The sequence below is a fragment of the Somniosus microcephalus genome, chromosome 9 (assembly GCF_052327205.1).
Source record: "Somniosus microcephalus isolate GS21.2 chromosome 9, FLI_Smic_1.0, whole genome shotgun sequence".
NCBI classification, from domain to species: domain Eukaryota; kingdom Metazoa; phylum Chordata; class Chondrichthyes; order Squaliformes; family Somniosidae; genus Somniosus; species Somniosus microcephalus.
This window is the reverse complement of record NC_140995.1, coordinates 202,857,675-202,869,674: the sequence shown is the minus strand read 5'-3', so window position 1 is coordinate 202,869,674 and position 12,000 is coordinate 202,857,675. Positions and strand designations below refer to the sequence as shown.

The 12,000-nt window shown below is 41.1% G+C and overlaps 1 protein-coding gene across 4 annotated transcripts in view; it reads right to left on the bottom strand.

The window, feature by feature from the left end:
* The window catches only part of afg1lb (AFG1 like ATPase b), a 182,198-nt gene that overhangs the window by 104,729 nt on the left and 65,469 nt on the right, over positions 1-12,000 (bottom strand). For all 4 annotated transcript variants that reach the window (XM_085997773.1, XM_085997775.1, XM_085997772.1 and 1 more), the window contains 2 exons: positions 11,562-11,661; positions 8,657-8,715 (listed from right to left, as the gene is read on the bottom strand). In XM_085997773.1, coding sequence (XP_085853899.1) covers positions 8,657-8,715; positions 11,562-11,661 — 159 coding nt within the window. The remainder of the gene's footprint in view (positions 1-8,656; positions 8,716-11,561; positions 11,662-12,000) is intronic.

Here is a 12,000-nt window from a genome sequence, read left to right as displayed (position 1 = left end):
AGGTAGGTTTTAAAGAGCGTCTTAAAGGAGGAAAGAGAGGTAGAGAGGTGGAGAGGTGGAGAGGTTTAGGGAGGGAATTCCAGAGCTTAGGGCCTAGGCAGCTGAAGGTACGGCCACCAGTGGTTGAGCGATTATAATCAGGGATGCTCAAGAGGCCAGAATTAGAGGAGCGCAGATATATTGGGGGGTGGGGGGGGGGGGGGGGGGGTTGTGAACCAATAGCAGATATCTTTGGAGAAGTCAATCCTGGAAGCAATATATGCATGGAATTGGGTTTAGCATTGGTAGGGGCGAGTAAGGGCATAAGACGGGAATGTTCCACAAGTGCAAGAATGCGGCCTTGGTGACATTAGATGTTGAATAGATGGTTCAGCTCAAGATCAAGTTGGTTGCGCATCACCTGAGGGGGCAGCTTAAACATTCACTCCCTCCACCACCGGCGTACCGTGGCTGCAGTGTGCACCATCTACAAGATGCACTGCAGCAACTTGCCAAGGTTTCTTTGACAGCACCTCCCAAACTCGCGACCTCTACCACCTAGACAAGGGAAGCAGGCGCATGGGAACACCATCACCTCCAAGTTCCCCTCCAAGTCACACACCATCCTGACTTGGAAATATAGCGCCATTCCTTCATTATTGCTGGGTTAAAATCTTGTAACTCCCTACCTAACAGCACTGTGGGAGTTCCTTCATCACACAGACTGCAGTGGTTCAAGGCGGCGGCTCACCGCCACATTCTCAAGGACAATAAGGGACGGGCAATAAATGCTGACCTTGCCAGTGATGCCCACATCCCGTGAATGAATAAAAAAATGCTAGGGCTCTGATGCAAGTGGGGCCAAAGGCAAAGGCATCACTTTTATTTTGCCAATGAAGAGCTAAATGAACTTATGAACCATGTAGGATTTGATGTTGAACAAAAAGTCAAGCAACAGCCTTGCATTTGATGATAGTAGGGAACAGGTTCAACTGTGTGTCGGCACATGTGTGGAGGCTGACCCTGGCTATTGAATAATGCCATCAAGCTGTAGCACACAGATATTGGCCCAGAGTTTGCTGTCAAAATAACGTTGAGGCTAATGGCGCTCACTGTTACTCATACGTAAATGGTACAGCAACTTCAGGTGAGGGGCAGATGTGTGGTTAAACACGGATATCCAAAAGTTGCTGCCCGAGTTGTGGTGCTCTGCCGTTAGCTTTGCGAAAACGGCATCTCGCTGTCTGCGTTATCATTGAAATGCATTGAATGGTGTGAAGTTGCTATATTTACGTGGTAGATACGAACTAAACTCACCACAGAAAGTTAAGACTTGTCCATTCCAGTCTAAGTACCCTTTTAACGCCGTGATAAGTGTTAATTACGGCCAAACAACCTCTCAGACACTGACAATTAACTATAAAAGGTGTGGAGTCTCATTCCTTTAGATTTTAATTGTTGTTGGAGTTTTTAAAAATGTAAAATTTTAAAATCAACTTTAAAAAAAAGTTCCTTTCTCTTTTTTCTCTCTCTATCCAATCTTTCTTTCCCTCGCTTTATTTCTCTTTCTGTACCCAATTTGGCATTGAATTCACCCCCTCTAACTTACACTTCCTTCTCATTCCTTGCGCTGTTAATTTCACAGTCCTTCAATTTGATTGGTTAAGGAGATACCCTGTTGCTTTCCCTGTTCACTCATGTCCCAAATGCCCAGTTTCTCTCACTGCAACATTACCAGCTCACACTTTCAGCAACTTGCCACGCAAAAAATAGAAATACCTAGATGTACAAGGGCAAGTCTAACTAATGGCAGATGCTGTTAGATGCTTTGCCACAGTAAAATCTGGGCCAATGATTGAGGGCCAAGGTTGAAATGCTGGAATATACCTCAGGTGACTGTGGGAGGAAAAATCATAAGGGCAGATATAGTGACTCTATGAGGGCAGATATAGTGACTCTATGAGGGCAGATATAGTGACTCTATGAGGGCAGATATAGTGACTCTATGAGGGCAGATAGAGTCACTATATCTGCCCTCATAGAGTCACTATATGAGGGCAGATATAGTGACTTTATGAAGGCAGATATAGTGACTCTATGAGGGCAGATATGAGTGAGGCAAATGCCCATAACACAGCTTTTGCAATACCTTCTAAACACATTTCTAGAAGGAAGCAATTAAATAATTCCAGTTTCTTTTCAAACCTGGATGCTTTTTTTTTGCAAACATTTTCTATTTTCATCCTTTTCACTTATATAGGAGCATAGCATCAGGAGGAGGCCATTCAGCCTCTCGAGCCTGTTCCGCCATTCAATTAGACCATGGCTGATCTGTATCTTAATTCCAATTACCCACCTTGGTTCCGTAGCCCTTAATACCCTTGCCTAACAAAAATCTGTCAATCTCAGTCTTGAAGTTTTCAATTGACGCCCAGCCACAACAGCTTTTGGGGGGAGGGCGCGGAGAGTTCCAGATTTCCGCTACCCTTTACAGTCAACTCTAACTTTAAGGTTATGTCCCCCACCAGAGGAAATCGTTTCTCTCTCTCTACCCAATCAAATATTTAATCATCTTCAACACCTCAATTAGATCATCCCTTAATCTTCTATATTCAAGGGAATACAAGCCTAGTCTATGCAACCGGTAACTTAAAATAGTGCACAAAAGAATTTTATGCAAACGTGTTAACCAGTGTGTTATCAGAGGACATGAAACCCCATGAGGAAAAGACTTCCCCTGTACACTAGGTGTAGTGAAATCAGAAACCAACATCACAACCTACGTGCATGGAGCTGACACAATCAGCTTGATCCAGTGCCAAACTTCTTATTTTATTCTGGCTTAATTTAATGTCTTTTCCCCCAGATGCTTTTTAGCCTCCGTCTAGAAGCATTTATTTGGATATTTGCAGCATGTTGATTATAGATTGGAGGACTCAATAATAAATCAAACTAACAGACTGTGGTAGACCAACACTGGAGAAACCCTTCAAGATTAACAAGACTGTAACGTTCAGGTATGTCATCCCTGAAGCTTTTTAAATTTTAATATCGGGGGTGTAAATTTGAAACACAAACCTTCTAGAGCTCTTGTAACAAACCTTTATTCCGCCGTACTTGCAAGGCAAAACATGAACAGAAACAGCAGCAAATTAGTAAAACCAGGGGAAGAATTAATAGTTTTCAGTTGCTATGTTTGCACAAGGAACTAATTCTAATCAGTGCTGGAACAACCTTCCATACTCAGTTTCCCTTTATACACAGTGATCACACAAGAAGCCAAAATAGCAACATGATGTGCAAATAAACTCATTTGTTTTTTTTTTTAAATCACCATTTCGACAGTGAGAATCCCCACCCCACTGACAAAAAAGGAACAGGTTTACACCTGTGGACAGTACTCTTATTTTCTGTTAAAAAGTCAGATTTACATGCCACATTGTTGCATGCAAGGCACAGCTTGTAAAAAGTCAAGTTAAAACACTTTTCCCACCTACGGACTCTACCTTGCACCTGAATCACTTTTAAGACGAGAGTTCAATTTTTTGATCTGTTATTGTTCGATCCAGAGGGAGAAACTAGAGATAACTAACTCCTTCAGCCGTGTTGAGGTCTACTCCTCATTACCAACAGCTGAAAACTTTTGATGCTTTTTGTTTGAAAAGAATCAACCAACCTCAAAGCACTTGGTCTAAAGCAAATAGGGGGCTGTAGTCCATTCACCATTTCTGTGTTACAGCTATTATGCAAAAAGTATAAAACACTGCCTTTATGCTGCCAAGCCACAACTACTCTTCTTACATCAAAGCATTTTCACCACAAGGGTTTTTTCTTCCAAATTTATTCATTCCCAAAACAGAAGACAACGATTCATACACCCTAATTACATCTAATTATCAATTCCTTTTTCTGTGACCAACTTCAGCCAGAGCTATTTATTACTTGCATTTCTCACACCCTCCCCCATGCCTTTTGCAAGACAGCTAACATAATGGCAAGTTCTTTGGAGGACAATTATTATTTCTTTTATGGCCGGTTATAAAGGTTCTACCTGCATTAAATAATTATTCTATTATTAGTTTCGACAGAAAATGCATGTTAAATATGGGGACCTCCTGGTTAATTTGACAGTTCCCCACAGTATTGCTGCTCAGAGGCAGTGGAAACGACCTCTCCTGTGGGGCTTCTCCTCATGCTTTCTTTTCATGATCTAAATGAGACGTTTATTGGATTAGGGTTCTTCTCTGCAGACCTCCGAGGTGGCCTGTAACAAAGAACTTAAAAATCCCAATGACTATACTAATTGCCCTGGGATTAAAAACAGAAAACTTGATTCGGCATTACATCAGTCCACCAAAAACAGAGGAAATTTATTAGTTTCATTATGGGCCCTGATCCTTTCACCGAGAGTGGGAGCTAGTGGGGCAAGGCACGGCTATAGTTAGATCTTCATTAGAAACTTAAACAATAGACAATTGACACGGGCCTAATTGTGTGATGCCAAATAAACCTCGCATACTTTTGAAGTGAGGAGAAAAGGCATGTTCTTAAAAAAATTGAGACAAAAATAGGTGGCAAAGATTCAGAGTTTGTCATCAAATGATGAACAGCTAAGAATTAAATTGACGTCAGTGGGCAGACTCTGCACTGCAAAGTCAATTGATAAGCAAATACGTCGGCAGCGGATTAACCCCAGTACTCAGCTCAGGTGACAGCCGCACAGAGGTCACAGTACTGACCTCACAGGTTGGTCTTTGGGTCATTGTAGCTTATAAAAGCCTGTTGTCGTGTCAAAGTCTTATAAGGCTGCAATCTGACAACTCAATTTAAGCTTCCAGGCAGATGACTCTAAGAGGATGGTTAATTGCTCATGCTGGATTATTCACTATTGGAAAGATGCCTGTTAATGGACATAAATGTCCCAAGTCAAAAAATACCAAGAAGCATCAATCTACCAGATGCGGGAGAATAAAATAAAAAGGAAGCTTACAAAAAAAAGTGTTTAACATCTCAGTATCCATTAGCTATGAACTATGTGATCAGAACGCCTCATCGTGTCTATTGGAAACTACCTTTTACAAAATTAATGGTTTTACAAGCTCAACAGTGACAACAGAGGTCACTGTTCAGCTATACAAAACAACTGCTACGTTTGTTCGTGATGTTAAAGGCATCACAGCTGTCGCATCCCAAGGCTCTCAGTTCTAACTATCCGCAATAAGACCGCTACATTGTGGCTTCTAAAGTTACGTCGTACTTTTGATATAGTTGATTGTTTTGCCAATAGGCAATGTTACCAATCTGAAGTCAAAAGGAGAAACATTAAAATTTAGTCTTATTTGAGCATTTTGCTTTTAATTCGTCATGAAACGGGCCAACTGAAAGACAGGAAAATTTACTGTTCTTGATTTTATTCTGTTGCTAGGTTAGCTCCTCTTGTTTCATTTTAAAACCTTAGTCCTTGGAGTTGAGTGGTGCAGTGTGAAACAATGTCCTTTCATCGGAGTTTGAACCCAATTTGAGTGATTCAAAATTTTTTGCAAGACTTGCACACCTCTTTTAAAAAAAAAAAGATAAATAGCTTAGAATTAAAAATATGAAGTTACCTGTAAGGAGAAAGCAATTCAATTTAGAGTTGCTGTTTTTCAAGAAAAAATACGTACTGGTAAAGAAACAGAGATGAAACTATAAGGAACTGTGAAACACCATGGTGGCGCCACACACTGGAGCAGCACAGTACCACAGAATGTCGGGCCAGGAAAGGCAAGTCTTTCCCACACCGCCCACCTCTTTGGAGGTGATCTGATGCAAGTCACCGAGCAAGTTGTGAGCATCTCTGCAATGGGTTGCCAGGAGTAAACTCCTATATCTTGATGCGCACATGAGGGAGAAGGGAATAGAGGAGTAGGGGAAAGGGTGGGAAGTGGTCATTTTAGTGGCGAGGGAGACTGGTGTGGAGTATAAACACTGGTGTGGAGTATAAACACTGGTGTGGAGTATAAACACTGGTACAGACCAATTGAGCTGTCTTGTAAACTCCCAAAGAGTGGAGACAAATTAATCCAGTTTGTAGCATTCTATTCCTACACATCTTCCAGTTGGACGGTTAAGAAAAGACAAAACTCATCCAAGGAAGTAGTCAAGCTTGAGATTAAAAGCCATGATGATTTTGAAACTGAAACACCATAAAAGTAAGTATGTTTATTCCGTTTGCCCCATTGCATCTACAGAAATTCAGCAATCTGTTCTGACAATTGGAGGCTGAAGTCAATGTGCACCAAGCCTGTCCATCTAGTTTCGGATACTCTGAAATACACTTCAGTCTGGCTGTGTCCATTACATAGAATTACATTACATAGAATCTACAGCATAGAAACAGACCATTGGCCCAATTGGCCTGTACCAGTGTTTATACTCCACACAAATCTCCTCCCACTAAAATTACCTCTTCCCACCCTTTCCCTATACCCCTCAATTCCCTTCTCCCTCATGTGTGCATCAAGCCTCCCCTTAAATACATCAGTGCCAGCTGCTTCATCCACTCCATGTGGCAGCGAGTGTCACATTCTCACTATTCTCTGTGTAATAAAAATCCTTCTAGATTCTTTATTTTATCTGCTAGTGACTATCTTGTATTTGTGCTCCCTGGTTTTGGACTCACCCACAAGCGGAAACATTTCCTCCATGCCCACCCTACTGAACCCCTTCAAAATTTTAAAGACCTCTATCAGGTCTCCTCTTAGTCTTCTCTTTTTCATAGAAAAGAGCCCCAGATTGCTCAATCTTTCCCAATAGTTGTATCCTTTCAATTCTGGTAATATCCTTGTAAATCTTTTCTGCACTTTCTCTAGTGCTTCAATATCCTTTTTGTAGTATGGAGACCAGAACTGCTCACAGTACTCAGAGTATGGTCTAAACAAGGTCTGTATAAATTTAACATTAGCTCCCTGTTTTCGTGTCCTATTCCTCTAGAAATGAAACCCACTACTTCGTTTGCACTCTTGATGGTCTTATCTTGTGTTGCTACTTTTAGTGATTTGTGTCCCTGTGTTTGCAGATGTCTTTACTGCTCTACCCCATGTAGTTTCTTACCTTCCAAGGAATAAGTGGCCTCATTATTTTGCCCACCAAAATGAACCACCTCACACTTTGCCATATAGAATTTAATTTGTCATTTATCCACCCATTCTACAAGCCTGTTCATGTCTTCCTGCATTTTGATACAGTCTTCCACATTAGTAGCTATACCCACCAATGTGGTATTATCTACAACTTATGACAGCATTCCTCCAATTCGTGAGTCGAAATCATTTATGTATATGGTGGGTGGAAAGATGTGGATGGGTGGGAAATACAATCCAGTAATGAGCTTTACTATGAAAAAGGCAACTGATAAGCAACTGATAAGCCTATTATAAACAAAGCTGCCAGAATAACTGTCAGGCAGCCTTTGGACACCAACCCACAGCCATAGGCTTTGTGTTAGCTTGCAGGCTATGTTCTCACTGTGCACAATCCATAAAATGCAGAAATCTGTATACACAACTAAGAATCAAACAGTTCAGTGGATACAAATGTTAATTCAACAACAAAAAAAATGTTAAACAACATATCAAAAAAGATGGCAATAAGAACATAGGACAGGGAAGGGAAAGCACCATTCAACCCATCAAGTCTGTTGTACTGCTTAGGCCGATATACAATGCCTGTCATTTTCATCTCCCTTGTGTTTTTGCTTATGGCTACACTACCTGTTGAATCCAGGATCTGTCCATATTTTTTTGAACACTGCAATAGAATTTACTGTACTGGGGGGCAGTCTGTTTCATAAATTAATTTAAGATTACCATTGGCCACCTCACCCAGTTCTTCTCTTACTACTCTGCCGTGTCATTCTCCCGTCTTCCTACCTTTTTTCATCGATGCGAAAGGCTTTGGGACATTTACTATGCTGAGGAATTATATAAAGTGCTAGCCAGGAAGACACATTTTCACAGCCACCCATTAATTTCTTTCATGATTTTCAAAACTTGAAAGGGCACCGCAAGCATAATTCAACAAAAATAAACACCAACAAAATTCAGTTTCTCTTCACAATTCATAGATTTAAGATCATGGTGAACATAATGCTGGAACAGGAACAATTACATAAGTCCAATAAGCTAGTGAGGGTTAACACATTTCTCTAATAATCACACCAAACCCACCAGTCAGTCTCCACTTAACAGAATAGAAATCTCCAACACCCTTCGGAAGAACAGAATGAATGCGCTTAGGCAGTGGCACAAAGGACACGCATTAACAAAACTCCATTTAGATGCATTTCTACACCAGGGATATTACATAGATAATTACTTCTCTCCCTGACATCACATCTGCAATATTCCTTGACAAAACGTATTTGCCAGTTATACTTTTTTTTTTTTTTTTTTAAATTGCCTGTGGCAGTCACAGAGTTAAGAAAAAACAAGCTATCGAGTTGCTGTCTGCCCACTCGAAAATCTAAGGACCTGTCATTGTTAGAGTCTCCTTTTCCAACAGCAATTCCATTAGCAGCATTGGTGGAGTAATTATTAGTAGCATTCTCCTTGAAGGCAAGATCAAAGGAATCTATGTAAACCCTGATTATCAATATTACAGTCAGAAAGAGAAAACATCAAAACATGACTTTCTTTACCTTCAGGACAGCAATGAATGGCACAAAGTTAGCCCTCTGAAGCCCATTTTTATAGAGGTCTGAAAGAGAAAATTGGTATTAGCTTTGCTACTTAGCTTGATAATAGCATCTCTTTTTTCACTTTGGCAAATACACCCCCCAACAATAGCAGATAATAGTAAGACCAAAGGCACAAAATTGATTCCTGCTCGAGCAATATGTGGAGTTCTTTATATTGATCAGTGATATCTATAATGCGAACCAGAGCGTAAACAACAGGAGAAAGTCTACAGACTTGCGAGCCATGAGTCATCTCTGAAATGGAAAGACATAAAGCCTTTATTTTTTTAATAAAAAGGATCATAAACAGCTGGTGCTGCCACTATTCAGACACAGTGGAATAGTCCAGCAAAATACCTTTAAAAATCAATTTAAAAGAAACAGGTTCAAGTTATATTTGAGACAACTTTTATGGTTAATAAATGTTGAAATAGAGGCATCCGTGAAAGGTTGTTTGAACACCTGCCTCTTCAGCTCTTCTGAGTGCTGGATTTTTTTTTTTTAAAAACACAGCTTCATGGCAAGAACCAAGCTTTCAACTGCAAAGATCACTAGCAACCTCTTATTGGACTGAAGTGTGGTAAGTCTGACATAAATAACAATGCAGCTCAGAACTGTGGGCCATTTATGCCAACTGAATGCTCAAAAAAATGTTCTGGGCTACCCCCTCCAAAATATCACCTGGTTATAGAAGTGAACCAGAGCGGAGCCATGCTCAGTCCCTGGACTCAAGTTTGATGCCCAGTACATGCCAATTTAGTTCATTTCATTCTGGAGAATGATTAGCCTTAGAACCATTATGTTTGAGGGAGGGGGAGGGAAAGAGGAGAACGCCAGAAAATTAGCCAGGGTTCCCACCCTAATATCCATCAATCCCTGCTGGAAAGTGCACGTTATGAATGTCTGGTGAGGACAGGATTGGTCTCAGCTGTGGTGCCTCCTGCGGTCGAATAGCCTGTTGCACTCAAACTTGAATAATGGCCATTTTGGTGCGATACGGAGGGCAACCAGCATTTGTAGGAGCGTATGCCAGCAATCACCATCCTCACGAGGAGAGAGAAAATTGGTAGAAAAAGTAAAAAAACTGCTAGTTGTTAAATTTTCATGGATATAACCATTTTCCAGTTGCTTCACTAAAACTGGATGGTACATTATATTTTTACAATGCTTTAAAATTCATGACTTAAGTAATATTACAAAAAAAAACAGGCTCCCGAGTCCAGTGCATCCTGCTAGAAGTGCGGTTGTGTAGTGTCATGACAACAGGTTCAGCTGTAATGGCCTGCGCCGTTAAGCAGCCTGCCAAGATTCACTGTCCATCTCACGCGATCAATGGGTACTTGGGGCAAGGTGCTGAAGGACAGTCAACACTTGCGCAACTGTATCTTAACAATGAAGTCACCAGGTTCAAGAAAGGAGGAGGGTTAACGAAAGCGCCAGCTGGAAGAAGCTGCAGAGTGGGAGGGGCCCATGTACTGTGCCGCAGAGTGGGAGGGCCCCATGTACTGTGCCGCAGAGTGGGAGGGCCCCATGTACTGTGCCGCAGAGCAGAAGTGAGTGGAGACTGCACAGCGGAATTAAGCCAGGCACAGGATGGCTGCAGAGTGGGAGCAGGCAGAATGCAGTACAGGAACAGACCAGAATCAAATTCGGAGTACAGGGATCAGTCCCTGGTAACCAGATAGGCAGTAGAAACCAATCGGGCATGCTCACCGCAGATAAGTTGCGGGTGAGATTTACTAGTCACAAGGTACCCAGATATCAGATAGTGTTGGACAATTTTTATTCCATTTAGATCTGAACAGGCAAAATAAAGCAGCATCGCGTTTAACAGTAAAATTGCCTCCAGGTGGGGCATGCAATTCTATCCCAGATACAAACCAAGATTGATACAGGTACTTCACTAATTAAGGCAGACAAGGATTACCAGGATTGTACCTCCTACAGAGTTAACTTACTCTTAAATCTTTATGTCCATAAATTGAGGCATGTTGCCAAAATCTTATCCAATCTTAGTGAACAAGTTTTATAAGGTTTATATGTGGGAGGAAGTCTCGACAGCTCTTGAATGCTATTCATCACGCAAGTCTGCCTGGGGTACTCTGAACAGAAGCAGAAAAGGTAGCTGATCAAGGGAAGGGACAATATCTTCGCAGGTTTTTGAGTACAATAAAGCTTGATGAGAACTTAATCTGATTTAGAATTTTTTTTCTCCATCATATAGTTATGCATCTAAATTCAATGGACATATTAAGTTTCTCCCAATACAGAGGTGGAAAAATTCTTATATTTATTTTAAATTGGTTGAATATACAAAAATAGTAATCCAAATGCTAACTTGAAGAGGCAAATAGGTAGAAAAGGTAACAAATGTAAATGCCACTAAGGCAACACGTTAAGCTCATAGTCGTGCAACAATGTGTTTTTTTGGGGGGGAGGGGGGGCGGTGGAGGGAGAAATAAAACGAAGACCCCAATTAATTTTCTTTCTCCTTCAAATAGCACGAATTGTTCAATTTACTCCCTACCCACCTTGGTTTGTGCATCACCGTTGCCAGGGAACAAGTGGGAAATTTGCTCCCAGCCTCCACAAATGCAGCTTTATAGTCAGCTGCTGAGACACATTTAAGGGGGGCCTCCCCAAGCACAATTCTCCCCCACCCAACTAACCTTGGACAAGGCATCTGGCCTCTGCTCAGTGACCACCCCCCACCCTCAAATAATCGCAGCGTAGGTTACAACACAGCAGCATGGTGGAATCAAATCTATGCATAATGTAGTCCTATGCGTTAATGCTCCAACCACTGTGCTACCATACTGCCAAAGATTAGAATTTTCACATTTTAACAGTTTCTTATTGGTCTTACCTTCAGGTGGTCTGTTGGATGTGGCGACAACAACAACGCCATTTTTAAATAGATTTTCGAAAAGCTGCTTCAGTATCATGGCATCAGCAATATCTGTGACCTTACAAAATAGAAAGAAAACTGTAATGCAATTTGATCTAGGTTCACTTGCACATATGTCACTGGATATGAAGCAGCCTTATCAAATGGAAAAAAGAATGGATAAACAGGATAAATGTAACAGACTTTCAAACCCAGAAACCTTTTATTACCGAATTGGTTATTTCATACGGGATGCTCAAATGGCCCTGTGCAATTGGGAGATTAAAAATGAAAATTCTTACTTAAATTGACTTAATTTTCCCTATTATTAAGACAGATTTTCTGATGCACAGGAGAGGCCACAGAGTGACACACTCAGACAGTGTGAATGTGTCCCAAATATTTGTGGGACAAATAG